Here is an 18,690-nt window from a genome sequence, read left to right as displayed (position 1 = left end):
CAGGTTCATGGAACCTCTGCAGACAGGCAGTTCAGATTCTAGAGTGGGCCCACCAGAAATCCATCTCACTACCAACTGCATCTTTACCCGGGATTCACAATTCCAGACCGTTAAAACTCAGCAGAATTTTTTCTCCCCACACAGGGCAACTGAATCCAGAGATACTTCAAGAAGTTTCTCAGTTTAAGGTCTTCCTACAGTCGATCTCTTTGCAACAGGGAGCATCAGGAAAACAGAGAAATTTGCTTGATTATACGAGCCCACTCACACTCGCTCCAGACACCATTTCTCATCAATGAGTCATGCGACCTACTCCAGGCATACACTCCAATACCGCTCATCTCTCGAACAATCCAGAGATGTATAGAAGACCGAGCAGATCGGAACTTAGTCACGCCAAGATGCCCACGGCAACCATTGTACAGTTGCCTACTACTACTCCTATCAATCCGCAACTCAATTCCCCCTGGACACCATCCCATGGCTTTCAGGCTCTTCAGTGGCTCACCAAATAGAGTAGGGCAGCTCTGGTGAAGTGTTGCTCCTTGGTACACAGGTTTGATTCCAGCTCAAAAGAAAAGCAATTAATAAATACTTAATAAATACTTTCCCCAAGACAAGGGAACACTGCTACATCCTCTTCACTTCTCCCTACACCTCACGGCATGGAGATTTGAAAGATCGCTTACCAGTGCTTACACATTTCTCTTACTTATTATTGTCAACATGGAAACCTGTCAACCACCCTCAATTACCAGAGGAAGTGGTCCCGAAACGCTTCCTGAGACACATTAATAGGTTTCCACCCATTAACTTAACGCCTCAATGGCTTCTCTCCTATCTCCATCTGCTTACAACTGTAGCCTTACTACGTCCTCACAACGAGTTCCTTTAAGCACTCCCATAGCTTATCACATTCCTCTGGATGGAGAGCTTATTTCATGTCATTCCTTACTATCCAGCTTCATGGAATGAGGATTGCACCTAACCACCGGTACCGTGAAAAATTAATATAGTTCTCGAACAACTATTGCTTTCACCTTTGAACCTTAGCACACTGGTCACCTTCGCTACCTCGCATGGCAGCTGTTTTTTCTGGTTGATTTAACTTCTGTAAGGGAGAGTAAGTAAGCTACAAACATTGATTCACTACCATCTTTATCGTCATTTTCACCACGGCAGGGTGGCCTTGCGCACTCACCCAAAATTGCTACTAAAGACTATTTCCAATTTCCACATTTACCAATCCATCACCTTATCCAAGCTCCATCCAAGACCTCATGCCAAGGCCAATGAGAACAAGTTACGCACTTTGGATTACAAACGTGCACTGGCGTACTACAAAAGCGCACACTGTCACCCAATCAACCCTCTCAACCGGGTCTTTTGTTTTTCTCCAAACGAACAAGGGTGTCCAGTGAGAAAAACAACTTTATCCACCTGAATATCCGACTATTCCAGTTCAACTTTAATACACAGTCGCACACGCTGTCTGCGACTCTAAGGGCACATCACATGCATGCAATAGCAGCCTCGATTGCCTCTCTCTGTCAAGTACCTCTCTTAGGCGTTTCTGATGCGCTGACATGGTCATTGCTACACACGTTTCACATACCACCTTGTTTCCATAAACAGAAGGCGGATGATCCTTTTCGGATGAACTATCCTCTAGAAGTGCACAAATTCCAAACAAATACAGCCTTCATAGGAACTGTCCTCCACTATTATTGTATTGAGCCCAAAAAAAAAAAAAAATTATTCAATGACATACACTAACTGCTCAATACGTCAGCTGGGGACTCCCATACAGCATGGCTAATTCCACTGCTTATCTATGTGAAAAGAGCAAGTTTGCTTACCATAAACGGTGTTTTCTGTAGATAGATGAATTAGCCATGCTGACCCGCCCACCTCCCCGGACAGTTCTAGCATACCTACCTTGCTTTGATACTGACTGAGGAGCCTGAGGTGATCTTGTCAGGATACAGGAGGGAGGAAGCACCTAGCTAAAAGATGTTACTAGACTTTGAGAGCTCCACCACCTAGTGGCATGGAGGACGTACCCATACAGCATGGCTAATTCATCTGCTATCTACGGAAAACACCGTTTACGGTAAGCAAACTTGCTCTTCTTGTGTTGCATCTAAGTTTTTTTTATCATTCAAAAATAAATTGATGAAGAAACAAATAAAATGGAATCATTTTATGAAGTGGATTAATTTTCTTTACTTTCAAACTTTGAATGATATATTTTCCATTACAAGATTTGGTCTTTGCCATGTTTGATATTTCATGCATTTTTTTCTTTTCCTTTTCTTTTTACATATTAGAATTCAATCATTTTAGATACCACATTATAAGAAGTTTCATGACTTTAATCTTAATCCACAAAAGGAAAAAGAAAAAAAGCAGACATGCTCCCTCATAAAATAACTATTAGTGACTAGTTTGTATCCTATAAATCTAACTTGAGTTGATAATATGGTCCATTACCAGCTAACTGCACAGAGTATTTTTCATTTTACACTCTTCAGTTACTTTTTACTGAAGTGTTAAAAAATATGAAGCTTTTCTCCTCTCTAAAATTGCACGCTGTCTGTCTGTTATTAGGGAGATAACAGGTTTTATAAATGTTTCAGTAAGCGTTAAGTAGACAGTTATGTGCACTCTCATTCCACGCTTATTTGCTTACTGTAATAAACTGATAAAATATGTGTGGTTTGTCTCTGTGTATGTACAGGCTCCCGGAGTCATACAGATTTCCTTTAGAAATAATGTGTCAGCAGAATTGATTGGTTGTTTTCATAAACTATCCAAAGATACAAAAATGACTCTTATTACTTAACCATATGCTGAATACAATTTGTAATGGTTTACCTCGAGGTAACCAGATGCTTCTTGTTCTAGTGACTTGTTGAGGAGGGAAATTTTTTTTATTTGATAGTATCAGTACTACTAATACAGCATTTCCTAATCTTTTGAAGCCCAAAGCACACCTGCATTAAGAAAAATGCATGGCACACCACACTGCACCTAGCAGGCAGTGTGAATATGGGACAACTCATATGACCAAAAGAGGAGTTAGTGAACCACTGAAAGCCCCACCAATCTCTTACAAATTTTAAAAGAGGAGGTTAAGGAATGGAGACACTGCAGCTGATACAGGCAGTTATCTCTGTTGTTGTGGTTGCTGCATGTGGCTGCCAGAGCTCATCTGCTGCTGCTCCCAACACTCAGAGTGAGTCATATCCAGGGGCTTAGTGCATATTTTCCCCATCTCACTCAGCCTGGAGATAAGACGGAGGCTGGAAGAACTCAAAGGAGGAGGCTTAGGATAGGGAAGATCAGGAGATGCTGTGTGTGCGTCACAAAGTGGGGCTCAGCTATCCCATGCCCTGTATGCTGCCCATTAATTACTGCATTTCAGGGCTCATCCTGGAAGAGGATGCATGCATGATTACAAATGTTCTCAGAAAGGAGCTCCTATATATTTGAGCCACACTGGTGTTTCTCATTGCTGTGAGATGTTAAGAGAAGAGTCCAGGTGTTAGCCTGGATGTAAACATCAGGCAATGGTGACTTTTCTGTGGCATACCTGATCAGGTCTGAAAGTACACTAGATGCCATTGCACACTGGGTAGGGAATACTATGCTAATAGAATAATAATATAACCATAAAATATTTTTAAAAATTGATAGTCTACACAATAGAATTTCAAAACTGAAAAACAATATAGTTCCAGTAGGCTTTTTAGACCCTGTTTGCAACATGCACAGAATAGGGGAAATCACTTAGAAAGTATATTCCTTCTGGGGTTTTTTTGAATAGTTGGTCTGATTCTAACTAGTCTGTCATGTGGGTCACTATGACTTAATATCCTAAAAAATATTCTACTTTTATTTCCAATATCTGGTAGCATGAATTGCGTATATGCCTGAAATGTTCATGTTTTCATGCATATGATATCCTAGTTACATTTAGAAAGAAAAGACTGTAGAGTGCATACTATATGGTCTTCCGTGTTAAATTTTCTAAAAGAAAATTATTTTTTTTTCTATTAACAAAGCCTCTAGTTTTCAGCAGGCCTCAGGGATAGATTAGCAGCAAGGATTAGTAAATACTGTGACTTGGGTTTTGGGATTTTGTTGTAATTATGCCACATTTTTGCATATCACATGTTGCTTAAGATAAACAAGGTATTAATTGAAAAGCTTTACATGTTTACATATGCTTTAAAAACCCATGGAGAAGCAGAATGGCCTAGTTGTTAGAGCAGTGAGCTGACAACTAGGGAAGCCTGGATTCAAATCCCGTTTCTTCCACTGACACTTCTTATGACCGTTGGGCAAGTCACTTTATCTCCCATTGCCCCAGGTACCCACTTATATTGTAAGCTGGTTGGGTCAGGGACTTATTGTATCTCAGTAATTATTATAGTGTATTTCTAGTACCACTATAAAAATAAGTGTGATAGTAGTAGTATTCATAACATGTTATAAAATCCGCTGCCGGTGTGTGGCCAGTTTTATATCAGGGCACAAGTGCTGACTCGTGCACGTAAGGGGGAACATTTTGTAAGATGCATATGGCAACACGATAGGCCCATTCCACAGTTCCTAAAGCCCTTAGCTAACCTGCCTCCCTTTTCCCCTATCCTCCCCTATCCCTAAAACCCCGCTAACTCCCCTATTTTTTTTGGTTCTGCAACTTACTTGCTCTCCGGAGCAGCAGTAAGTTGTGCGGGTCCGACGTTCCCGGCGCTCATGGCAACGGGACAGTGCCTTAATGGCGCTGTCCTGGCCTTCCCATGCTCTGCCCAGACTCCGCCTCCGGCCTGCCCCTTTTAAATCCAGTTGGTCTTCGGTGCATACCAGGAGATATGCACATGCCTAGGGCCCTTTGAAAATGTGCACGCAGCCCGAACACGCGCTGGCCTTTTAAAATTAGGTTGTAAGTTTTCTAACCTTTGCAGTGTGCATCTGTATATTTCTTTTATCATTTCTTCTTTCCTTGCTATTTTAGTTGTCTCCCTTTTCTTTTTTTATTTCTTTGCTTTGTCATGTCTGTCTTATATTCATTCTCCCTCTACCTTCTTTGCAGTCTGTGGTCTTCTCGTTCCTGCTTATGCAGTATCCCCTCCAATCACTTTCCTTCCTCCCCACCCCACTCTTCTGTTTCCTACAATCACTCTCCCATCTACTGCACTCTTTACTCTACATTAAAGAACATAAGAAAATGCCATTCTGGGTCAGACCAAGGGTCCATCAAGCCCAGCATCCTGTTTCCAACAGTGGCCAATCCAGGCCATAAGAACCTGGCAAGTACCCAAGAACAAAACCACCCCATTACTCAATGCATACCAATCCCAATTAGCAAATTACAAAAAACGTATCCAGAAAGCAAAGAAAGACTTCTACTCGACCAAAATAATTAAATACCAACAGAACCCCAGAATGCTTTTCACCATCGTACAAAACCTCACCAAATCACCTAATGAAACAAGAACACCTTCCAGCACAAGTAAAAGCAACGATTTTGCAGAATACTTCACCAAAAAAATAAAAAAATTAATAAACAACTCCAACAACAGCACCAACACACACACACCCAAACTCCAATATCATCTCTGGAAATAACAACAACCTGGCATGAATTCGACTCCACCTCCTTACTGGAAATCCAAAAAATAATCAAATGAATCCAGCCAATCATCCCATCGATAGCATCCCCATACAAACTATTAAACTGCTCGACAACCCAGTAATTAAAACAATAACTGACATAATTAACCTCTCCCTCACCGAAGGGAAATACCCTGAATGCCTAAAATCAGCAATCATTAAACCATTAATAAAAAAGAACAACCTAGACCCAGAAAACATACAAAACTACAGACCCATATCAAACTTACCTTTCATCGCAAAAATCATAGAAAAAATCGTCCATTCCCAACTCTCAGACTACTTAGAAACGAACAACATACTTCACCCTGCCCAGTTTGGATTCAGGAAAAATTTAAGCACTGAAGCATTGCTCCTATCACTAAATGACACAGTTCTTCGAGGATTCGACAAAGGACTAGGTTACATTTTATTACTCCTAGATTTGTCAGCCACCTTCGACACAGTCAACCATTCCATCTTACTCGACAGACTATCCGAAATAGGGGCAACGGGCACTATACTAAAATGGTTCACCTTCTATTTATCTCAAAGATGTTTCCAAGTAATATTCAACAACAACCTATCAAATAAAGTGAACCTAAATACAGGAGTCCCACAAGGATCTGCCCTGTCAGCTACACTTTTTAACATTTATCTCCTACCAATCTGTCACACACTGGATCACATGGGTCTGACTCATTTCCTATACGCTGATGACATTCAAATACTGGTTCTAATACAGAACACACTTGAAGAAACCTAGGAGAGAATAACCTACTATCTCGCAGAAATCAAACAATGTGTTTCCACCCTAAAACTCATAATAAACATCGAGAAAATTGAATTAATCATCCTTGACAAAAAAGTCAATGACTCACCCATCCAACCACTCAAAACAGAAAACCTCAAAACAATAATCCCTCCTGTTGACCATGCTAGAAACCTTGGAATCACCATAGACAAAGAATTATCATTCAAAACCCACATAACAAATAAAATTAAAGAAGGTTATCACAAATTACTGACACTCAGACATCTTAAGCCTTTCCTCACACAGAATGATTTCAGAACAGTCCTGCAACTTCTCTTATTTTCAAACTTTAGACTACTGCAATGCCCTACTCCTTGGCCTACCTCTTGCTACCATCTGTCCACTCCAAATACTGCAGAACGCAGCCGTCAGAATTCTTACAGGAACTAAGAAACAAGAGCATATTACACCAACCCTCATCTCTTTACACTGGCTCCCAATAAAATAAAGAATAGACTACAAAGTTTTAACAATCCTCCACAAAATATTCACAGGACAACAAAACTACTGGCTCACCAAACACATCGAATTACATGCTCCAAAAAGGAACCTTCGCTCAATGAATAAAGGCCTCCTCAAAATCCCTCACGCAAAACCCACACATCTGTTAACAACCCATGAGAGAACTATATCTATCATCAGCCCCTCACTATGGAACTCTTTACTTTCAATCTAAGAATTCAATCAGACACCAAAACCTTTAAAAAAGAGTTAAAAACCTGGCTGTTCACCAGAGCCTACTCAGACGCACTCAATCATCAACACCAACAGACTCCCACCCAATACAACACCAAGAAAACAGAGATACCATCTGGTACACCCATGAAATCTCAACACAACCACGAAACCCACGATACGTCGCTCAAGACCTTTTCCAATATATAATAACTAACACCCTCCCTGTTAATTCTACCATTGTTACCTAACTTGTTCAACTATTATACTCTCTGTAGAAACCCTGATGATACTTTGTCCACCTATTATGATGGCGAAACCGAATGACGGTATACAAAACATGTTAAATACTAGTCTCACTGCAGCACTTTTCAATGGGCCATAGACTTGAATGGAAAACATAAATAGATGAAATTAAAATTTAATTTTTGGGTATCTTCCATTCATTTGAGGTGTCCATAAATGAAACAAAAATGACCTCATTCATTGCATTTTACCCATTTGTTTCAAACAAATGTACATCCCTAGTACTACCTTACCTTGGTATCTGCTGGATTTGATGTTGAGAGGATTTGATGCGTGTGTTACTTGGAATTTAGATGAGAATATGGATGAAACTGTATAGATAGATTTAAAAAGATTGTAATCCTCTGATTAGAGCTTTATACCTTGAAGGTATTCTGTTTCTTTTACTCTAGAAATAGGTGATTCGTTGACCTGGGCTAGATGGGAAAAGCTTTGTGAATTATCTTTATGGATCCAAATATCTGAAATGTTTGCATAGTTGGTTAGGTGGAAAAAAGACCAGATGCCCATAAAGGTCAATTGTCTAATTAGCCAACATCTGTTTCTACATATTTCTTTTTTTCTGCTGTGCTATGAATTTTTATCTGGCTCTAATTATTTGACACATTGGAATATAAATTTATTCTCGTTCCTAAGTCCATAGATCAGCATTTTCCCTAAAATGTAACTACTACATATAGCCAATTTTTTTTCCTAAATGATCAAATCTAGTCTTTTTTTAAAATATATTTTATAGTTTACTTATGGCATATATGCCACATTTTCAGTAATCTTTGAGGAAAGAATACTTTACTCTTAAGGAGATAAAATCTATTTTCTTTTTAACATGAGAAAATGTCCCCTGGGTTTATTTTTACCTGATCGGTGGGGGGTGGGGGGAACATCACCTGTAAAATCTATTGACATATTTGACAGTATAATTACATATACCTTTAGTTAACTTACTAAGGAAAAAGGCCTCAGCTTTGACAATATTCACAATTTTTTGTGTTCTCTTGATTTCACTTTGTCCATTTGTATAATTTTTCTAATATTTTGATACACTTTTTGAGGATATATGCCCATAAGCAATGCAAAGGCTTTATGTAGTATAATAGTGTCTGAACAAAAGAGGGGGAACTTAACAGGCAGACTGGTGCAGAGAGAGGTGAGAGCATTGTCTCTGAGCCACTTTGTGGCTATATAGAAATAGAACAAGAAGAAATGGCTTGCCTGCTCTCCCAAGCCCAGACATGTTATCCCACTCCTGAGGATATGGCTTGCTCCTTAAGAATTCAAAAGGCATTGCGGAAACATCATAGCATTCCCAGCAATTCGGGAGCAGAGGGCCAAGCCATGGAGACCCAGAGGAGACCTGTGAGCGGTGTTCCCTTTAAGCTGTGAACGTGCACAACTTTTTTACGACCGCGCACAGCTCCTCTTCCCTCCCCCCCAGCACAGGAAGACCAGTGAGGCCACAGTGAAGCTCATACCATCATGGCCCACAGCAGAGAAGAGGCCTCTGGCTACTGGGGGATCCCATCCCACCTGGTGGCCCAAATGGAGGAAGCCTGTGATCGCCAGGGGATCCCATCCCACCCAGCAGCCCGAATGGAGAAGGCCTCATGACTGCCAGGGGATCCCATCGTGCCTAATGGCCCAAATGGAGGAGGAGGCCTGTGACCGCCAGGGGATCTTATCCTGCCTGGCCACCGAAATGGAGAAGGCCTGCGGTTACCGGGGGAATCCCATCCCACCCAGCGGCCCAAATAGAGGAGACCAGTGGCTGCTGGGTATCACATTCTGCCTGCTGGCCAAAATGAAGGAGGCACCACGGCTGCTGGGGGACCGTGGCCTGCCCAGCAATCCAACTAAAGGAGGTCCCGCGGTCAAAGGAGAATCACATCCTGCCCACCTGCTAAAGATGAGCTGCTGTTGAGTATGTGTTTTGTGTGCTGAGAGAGAGGAAGCATGTGTATGTGTGTGTGCAAGTATATGTGCCTGAGAGAGGAGTGTGTATGTATAAGCAAGTGTGCCTGAGAGAGAAGGGTGACTGTGTGTGTGTGTAAGCATGTATGCCTGAGAAAGAGGGGGTATCTGTGTGCGTGCAACTATGTGCTTGAGAGCAAGGGAGTGTCTCTGGGTGTGTTCATATGTACCTGAGAGAGTCAAGGAGCTAGTGTGTGTGTAAGCATACTGTATATGCCTGAGAGAGAAAGGACTAAGTTTGTGAGTTTGAAAGAGGGAATGTTTTTGTGTGTGTACATATATGAGAAGAGGGAGGTTGGGCATCTCCCTTCCCCTCCCACTAATCTATTCAGTCTTATGGTGACAGTAAGTCAAAAATTCCCAGATATGGAGCATGAGCATTTTTCTCCTCAATTTAATTAGTAGGGTGTTTTTTGATGACTGCTGTTTTGAAAAATTGTATTGCTGTATAGGAAATTTTTAAAATTTGTACAGGAGTTTTTAATTATTACATGTTATTCTGTTCGTCAGCTGTTTTGAAATATATTTTTTAGTAATACAGTTTTATAATTCTGATTGATTTATATTTCTTGGTTGTATTGTTTTGAAGAATGGTGGTGATTCTGCTTTTCCATTGTTGCACTGCATACAGAGAGCCTGATTAACTAAGGCTTCTTTCCTATTCTGTGACTATGCGAAAACAGCTTAATGAATCAGGCCTAGAGTCTGGCTTATTGCAGTTTTTAGTTACGTTTTTGTGTGGGTGTGAGAGAGAGAGAGAGAGACAGAGGAAGCATAGTGTGTGTGTGTGGATGCGCCCCCAATGTACGACAATCTCAGGATGAAAGATATAGAGAGGGAGGGATTTTTAAAATCATTATTAGTTTTAATTATTGGGTGTTATTTGATGTCTGCTGTTCTGAAATATCCATGTTTATTCATGATTAGGAAATTTTAAAATTATATATAGGGGTGGGGCATGGGAGTACCAAAACAAGTATCTGTTCCAGGTGCCAAATACTTTAGGTACACCACTGGTGTGAGAGCCTATGTATGTGTGTCTGTGTGAGATCCTGTGTGCAATGCATGTATATCTGTGTGAGACTGTGAAAGCTTGTGTGCTTTTGTGTGTGTATGTCTGAGTGAGAACCTGTGTGCATTTCTGTGTGCCTGTGAGAGCTTGTGTCATGCACAGGCATGCACACACATGCATAATGTGTGTGTGAGAGAGAGAGAACCTTTGTATGTAAAAGAGAGGAGTATGTATGACCATGAGCATGTATAAGAACATAAGAAATTGCCATGCTGGGTCAGACCAAGGCTCTATCAAGCCCAGCATCCTGTTTCCAACAGAGGCCAAACCAGGCAATTACCCAAACACTATGAAGATCCCATGCTACTGATGCAATTAATAGCAGTGGCTATTCCGTAAGTAAACTTGATTAATAGCCGTTAATGGACTTCTCCTCCAAGAACTTATCCAAACCTTTTTTGAACACAGCTACACTAACTGCACTAACCGCATCCTTTGGCAACAAATTCCAGAGCTTTATTGCACGTTGAGTGAAAAATAATTTTCTCTGATTAGTCTTAAATGTGCTACTTATTAACTTCATGGAATGCCCCCTAGTCCTTCTATTATTCGAAAGTGTAAATAACCAATTCATATCTACTCGTTCAAGACCTCTCATGATCTTAAAGACCTTTATCATATCCCCCCTCAGCCGTCTCTTCTCCAAGCTGAACAGCCCTAATCTCTTCAGCCTTTCTTCATAGGGGAGCTGTTCCATCCCCGTTATCATTTTGATTTCCCTTCTCTGTACCTTCTCCATCGCAACTATATCTTTTTTGAGATGTGGCGACCAGAATTGTACACAGTATTCCAGGTGCGGTCTCACCATGGAGCGATATAGGCATTATGACATTTTCCGTTTTATTAACCATTCTCTTCCTAATAATTTCTAACATTCTGTTTGCTTCTTTGACTGCTGCAGCACACTGAGCCGACGATTTTAAAGTATTATCCACTATGATGCCTAGATCTTTTTCCTGGGCGGTAGCTCTGAGCATAACATTGATAGGTTTTTTACATCAAAGAAAGTAGAGCTTAGAGTAATGTAACAAAAAATGTTTGCTCACAGCAACCCAATCCTTAGCAGAAACATTGCCCATGAGTCTTTTATTATACAAATTGTTTTTGTGCTTGTAAGACAAAGTAGTGAACTTCTGTGTTAACTGTTCAGCCTGACCTGAACCGGACCGAACTCTGAGATGCGCTTTGAATCTGCTTAAGCCACTATTGAACCTAAACCACCAAGTTTTTCCTAAGGTTGAAAGGGGGTAGACTCAGGAGTAATCTTATGAATTATTTCTTTACAGAGAGGGTGGTAGATATGTGGAGTAGCCTCCCAGTAGAAGTGGTGGAGACAAAAACAGTATTTGAATTCAAGAAAGCATGGAGTAAATACAGGGACCTCTAAGGAAGTGATGGGAATAACAATGCTAAATTAATTGGACAGGTGGGCAAAGTGAATGGGAAAGACTGTCTTCTACTATCATGTTTCTCTGTTTCTAATCCCAGTTTTTCAACATTTTGCCATTTAGATTTTTCAGTGATAAATGTATAGTTGTATGTCTGTTTTTTATGTGTATAGTTTTTCTTGTGTGGATGTAATAAATTGGGTGGGATGCTGTGTCTTATGATCTCATGCTTTTATTTATTTAATTTAATTTTAAAGATGTATTACTTCCATGATCTTAAATTCTCAGTGAGTTCCAAACATACATAAAATAAAATGCAGAGCATATTACTATGCTTTGTTAGGGGGGGTTCTATTTGTGGTGTTATTTATTTTTTTGTGTTTTATTTATAGATTTTTTTATTTTAGATTGTTGATGCATCTTTAGTTTTATGTTTAATGTATTTTGGGATTTTTTTTTAATTTTTTGTACCTTATGTTGAACTTCTAGGAAAGGCAAGTTATAGGTAAAGTGATTGATTGACATGTGCTTTTCTTTCTTATGTCAATTGTACTGTATTTGCCACATTAGCTATACTGTATGTTCTTAATTGCTTATCTCTACATAACAGGTCAGCAACCCTGTCTATGTGCCATTGAAGACTCATGAGCTTCTCCATCGAATGAGTGGAAATGGCTTAGCAGCCCAGTATCATTTCCCAAGACAGCCATGCATTTTTGGAGCTCAAATGGTGTCTGTACAAATTACATTCACCAACACAACTGACCAGAAGGTAGAGAATATTCACTTAGAAGAAAAAAAACTATCGTCTGGCATGCAGATGCATGCCTTCAACCCTATAGGTAACTAAATCATTTTTTTAAATCAATTTTTATCTTAACAATAGTGATTGTTTCTTTAAGCAGTAAAAAAAATTATGCCGCTGGCATTTCACGGTTTTCTAATTACCATGCTGCAATTTTACTAATGTTAGAACTTTGGATATACAAACCATCTCCCAAATATTTAATTACAACATTATCTCCATGCTTGATTATTTTTTAAGTTTAGTTGTATTTAAAACATTTGGAAGGCAATTTTCAAGCTGATATAGCTAATTAATTAAATAATTAGTGCAGACTGGATGGAATGTAAGGTCTTTATTTGCTGTCATTTCTATGTTTCTTAGATCCATTGAGCTTAACCACTCAAAAAAGGGCATTCCAAGGGGCATGTTTAGGTTGGGGAGAAAACAGTGTAATTGTATTGGATTTTACTATATGCCCATGTAAGTCAACCCGCAGAAATAGCAGCTGCAAGTGTACATGGATACTTAGTATAACCTGAATAGTTTGCTTTTGAAAATATGCCTAAAGTTATAAGGATAGAAATTCTCTGCCAACAAGCAGGGCTGAATTAGCCATAATGTGTGGGTGACTTCATCCATCAGCACTGAACGTACCACTCTCTCTTAACTAGTAGAGCTTTTGCTCTACTGAGCATGTGCAGAAATTCTTGCCTGGGCGTTGTCTCATAAGCTCCTCAATTTTTTTTTGTCTGGGCATCAGCATGGATGTGTATTTCTGTCACTCTTTTTCAGTAAATTCTTCATATTTTTTCTCTAAAAGTTGCCTTGCCGCCACAGCAGCCCACTAACAGCAATTTTCAGTGCTAATTTTAAAAAAAATGATAAGAGAACATTTTTCTTCAGGATGTTCAACAAGAAGAAAAGCCACTGTGAGTGGCTTCAGGAACTATATTTGTAGTAGAAAAATTGTCCATCACCAAAGGTCATATCTTGTGCTAAGGCTGACATGGACAGGCTCACAATCAACTTGTGGCCATATTTTTCTCATTTTCAAAAGTTGAGGGCTTAGAAAATGGAGGAACTATGTAAGTCTCAGAGAGGCCGCAGTCTGTACTCTTCCAGAAGTGCAGCCTCATCTACCTCATCAAGAATGGAATTGAGCAACAGCTCCTCCAAAATGTCTCCCTCTTCAACGGAACAGACTAAATCCTTGGGCTCAAGTAAACATTACCACTGCTTAGAGCTGCTACTGAGGTCAGCAATTAAGAACTGGTGCGGTTCTGGAACTGTGCGCTGGGGCTTACCTCCTCCAAAGAAACCACTGTGAGGAGGATTAGACTCTTTCAACGCCATCAGGTCTGCTGCCCCGCCCCCTCACCTGAAGCCATGGGTTCCCACCTCCTGGGACCTTCATTACCGCTCCAAAGAGCTGCTACTGTGGCTTGCGGCGGCGGCGGCGAGCCAAAAAGGGTCAACTCTTGGGGAGCCTCTTTGGGAGATATTTGGAAGTATAAATGAGGGGAGAATTGATTGATGGGATAGATATAGTTTTTACAGAGGTTATGGTAAAAAATGAAGGGGGAATATTTTGTTGGATCAGACGTTTTTAATAAATGTGAAGAGGGAGAGTACATTAAACTTTATAAAGCTGGATAAATTTGTAGATTTAGAGAGAGAGCTACTTGTTGTTCTTATTAATGTTTGCTTTACTTGTAAAAATTGGCCTCAAATTCATGATAATTTATTAGAAGGGGATATTGATATTCTTTATCTTATAGAGACCTGGTTTTCTAAGAGTTTGGGGGTTGTTAAAACTCAAATATGGGGGAGGCAAGATGGCCGCCGCTGTATAGGTCTATTTGAGAACGCTGGAGGAGAGGCTTTCCTTTCTAAACTTTTCTTGCTTGTTTGCCTCACACAAAGAGAGAGGGTAGATTAAGGGGTGAGAATGTAAACTCACCCTTGATTGATCCCCTACAGCCTCAAATCGCAGGGTTCTTCACAGGGGCTGCAACCTCAATGCCAGGAGAGCTTGGTCGCTGGGGGAACAGCAGAGGAGCACATGCCATCCCCCTTAACCCATGACACTATGCTAAGCCCTGGAGCGCTGAGCAAGCTTGCTCACCCTGGGAACAGCGATTTACCTTACCCTGCTTTGGTGGAAGCAAGAGCGGCCATGGCGATGGTCTGGGACAGGAGCAGCGGGGCCAAACGGGACGGAGACCTGGAGGAAACCCGTGAGCTGCAGTCGTTGGGAGGAGTGAGCTCGGGAGGTTTGGAGAGATCAATCATGGCCTCCACACCGTTGGCGTAGGGTGTTCCTGAATTACCATCATTACAAGGTACTGTTATGGAAGTGGGATAAAGCCAGCTGAGAGCTCTCACAGTGCGCTCAATAACAACTGGACCTGAAAATATTACTCCGGATGGGATCTGGACTGTTCTAAAATCACTTGAAAACTCTATCAAAATTCTGTCATAGGTTACATTGGATACAAAGAATCAAACAGTTCTAAATAATAACTTAATACCAAGTTTCAATAAGAAGGTGGCAGAGTTGGATAAGAGGACCACCTCTATGGAAAATAAGCAACAAAAATTAATTGAGTCTGAAAGAATTGCAAGTAAAAGATTGGAGGTGGTTGAAAATGACTTAAAGGCACATAACCTCAAAATCTTGAATTTTCCAGTAATAAGATCAATCTCGCCTTTAGAGTTATTTAAGGCTTATATGAAACAAATTCTTAAAATTCCTGAAGCAGCTTTACCAGTTATTGTGAAAGCTTTTTACCTTCAACTGCGCAATCAGGTGGAAAAACCAAATTCTTCAGAAGGTCAAGCATTAACCTTGGATTTAACAAATATATTGGAGATGCCCGTGGAAACGGGGATTAATCAAAGAAAGTCACTACTTGTTTCTTTTGCTTTTCTATTGGAACGCAATCATGTTACGAGACTTTTCTTTAGAAACAGACTAATCTTGTTCTATGGTTATCCAATTTGGGGTTTTCCTGATGTAATTAAAGTTACGCAAATACGTCAAAGAAGTGTTGTTGATGCGTTCTGATGTACTTAAGCTTGGAGCCAGGTTTATACTAAAATATCCGTATATAAGGCCTGTGTCAGATATCTAAATGTTGATGTTTTTCAGGAACCTGAGCACCTAAGAGTGTTCTTAGTGGCACGCTCCCTTGAGGCAACCACAACAGGTTCGGTATAAGAAAAAATTGGTTGTAGCACTATCTGGCGAGCCTATTTTCTCAGTCGTATATTTATTTCTATTCTTTCATTGTTGTCGCTTTATTACCCCCTCTCAGTTTCCTATAATTTAAATGTCTGGAATATATATATGATATGGAATATGAATGTATTCTATTTATTTAGTGAAATTTTTTTTTTCCTATGTTAAAGACATCAAATTTTCTGTACAAGAGTTATTTCTTGGGATAATTTCAAAATTTCAAAATAAAGAATTAAAAAAACAAAACTCAAATATGTTCTAAAGGGTAAGATATTCCTACTTGTGATAGGTAAGGTAAACGTGGAGTTGGGGTAGTGGTGATTTCTAGAAACTTTATCCCATTAAAATGTATCTTTATAGATCAGATTCCAGGTTCTGATAGCATTGTTGTTAAGTTAGATTATCAGAAACCCATTGTATTTTCTCTTTGGTATTGCCCTTCTGATTTTTTTGTCTCTTCATGGGAAAGAAGATGTGGAAAATTTATTAGTGCTTGTGACAAAATATTCATATTTGGTAGTGCTAGGGGATTTTAATTTACATAAAGATCTTTCATTTGGTTTTAAGGTTTCAGAGTTTTTAGATGTTTTGAATGCAGGGGGTTTACATCAATGTGTTATTGGAGCTACTCATGTGAAAGGATATTTATTAGATTTGATTTTTGGCTCAGATGAAGCTTTAGGGGTGATCTGAGATTTATAGTTAAAAGAGAACTACCGAGGACAGATCATTTATTGCTTAATTTTAGTTTTAAAGTTCTTAGGATGTCAGATCAGGATAAAAAAGATGATGTAGGATTGTTTTGTAATTGGGGAAAAATTGATTTTTCTAAATTTTATTCTGCTATGGATGAATGTGCTGATGTTTGTTGGAGTAAGATTAATGAAGAGGATATTGAAAGTTTAAATCAGGGGTGGTTAGACCTTTTATCAGAGGCCATGGTAAAGAAGGGAGTGGAAGTTAAAAAAAAAATAAATAAATAAAAAAGGTAAATTAAATGGTAGATTTGCAACTTCTCTGTTTTCTTCTGATCTAGCAGATCTCAAAAGAAAATGTCACCTTCTAGAGAGAAAATGGTGAAGTAATTTTGGGTTAGAGGAAAAAAAGATATGGCAAAGAGTCAATTCAGCTTATTTTAAAGAGATTGTTTTAGCGAAAAAGAAATATATGAACAAGATTAAAGCGGTTGATTATAACCCCAAAATTTTTTATAATGTGGTGAAATCACTGGTTGGTACTCAAAAGAGTAATAAACCCATTTTTCATGGAATCCCAGATTATAATCATTTGGCTGAGTTCTTTAGGGAAAAAATTGAGGTTTTAGTGGGCCAACTGGATAGGGTTGATTCAATTCAATTAGAGGGTGGTGAAGATTTAGATCATACTGGAAAATTGGATGTTAAGATGGATTGTTTTGAATCTCTCTCTTTTAGTCAACTAACTCTTGTTTAGGTGTTTATCCATCATTGCTATTAAATGGTTGTTCAAACAAAGTTTTGACATGTTTACAGAAAGTGGTTAAGTCTTTGGAAGTTGGATCTGTGCCTACTTATTGTAAAATGGTGATGGTTTCTCTTTTATAAAAAATTGAAAGTTTAGATCCTAGATTATTTTCAGTAGTTATAGACCTATCTCAAATCTCTCATTTGTAGCTAAGGTGTTAGAAAAAACTGTCACTAAGCAGGTTTCTGATGTTTTAGAATCAGCTGATCTTTTGGATCCAGCTCAAGCTGGTTTTAGGTGTGGTTGCAGTACATAAACATTATTGGTGCCCTAATGGATGATGCTTTACCATTGATTGATATAGATGATGGTGCATTATTAGTAATGTTAGATCTTTCAGGTGCCTTTGATTTGGTTAATCACCAACTATTACTGAAATGTTGTAAAGCCTTGGGGATTGGGGGCATAGTTCTGAAATTGTTGCAAGATTTTCTTTCAGGAAGAAAGCAGGTGGTAAAGTTTCAAGGTACCTTCTCTGCTGTTGCAGATGTAGGTTGTGGAGTACCATGGGGCTCATCTATCTCCCCAAATTTGTTTAACATTTTTATGAGCGGAGTTGGTGCGATTATTCGGAAGGCATACATGTATGCAGATGATATTCAGATTATTGTTCCTCTGGGTTCAAATCGGGAGGAATGTTATAAGCAATTGGGATCTTATCTGGAATCATTGAAGGAATGGCTAAATTGAGAGTAGGTTGGTTTTGAAAGCTAAGAAAACGGAGATTATTTGGGCGATAATAGATGTGACTTTCCTTTGAAGTTTATGGGGGAGAAGATTTTTCCTAAGGAAGAAGTTAGAACTCTAGGGATTCAACTTGACTCTTCTTTGACCTTAGAGAAACATATTTCAGGTTTGGTTAGGACTTGTTATTTTAGGATTAGATTGCTTAGGCAAATTAAACCTTTCCTGGATACTGCAGTATTAAGAACAGTTGTTTTTGCTTTGGTGTTATCTCAATTATTGTAATGCCTTATTTTTAGGTTTCCCTGTAAAAATTTCTCATAAATTGCAAATAATTCAGAACACAGTGGCTCGTATAGTGACAGGAAGTATGATGAGAACCCCGGCTAAGCCATTATTATTAGATCTTCATTGGCTTCCATTGAGAGCTAAATGTAAATTTAAAAATCTAGTTTTGGCTTTTAAAACGTTAAAAGGAATAGGTTCATCATAGTTGCATAATCGTTTAACTTGGTATAAACCTAATCGATGCTTGAGATCAATGTCAGGTCATTTATTGAAAGTTCAGGATGAACCTGAAAGTAAAATCCT

The 18,690-nt window shown here is 39.3% G+C and overlaps 1 protein-coding gene across 1 annotated transcript in view; it reads left to right on the top strand.

Annotated features, from left to right (window-relative positions):
* AP3B1 (adaptor related protein complex 3 subunit beta 1) overlaps positions 1-18,690 on the top strand; it is a 1,093,919-nt gene that overhangs the window by 865,694 nt on the left and 209,535 nt on the right. The window contains 1 exon segment of the mRNA XM_029575420.1: positions 12,495-12,726. Within this exon segment, the coding sequence (XP_029431280.1) occupies positions 12,495-12,726 (232 nt within the window).

This window comes from Rhinatrema bivittatum, chromosome 1 (assembly GCF_901001135.1).
Source record: "Rhinatrema bivittatum chromosome 1, aRhiBiv1.1, whole genome shotgun sequence".
NCBI lineage: Eukaryota > Metazoa > Chordata > Amphibia > Gymnophiona > Rhinatrematidae > Rhinatrema > Rhinatrema bivittatum.
The sequence above is the reverse complement of the archived record's forward strand: the minus strand, read 5'-3'. Positions and strand labels throughout refer to the sequence as shown.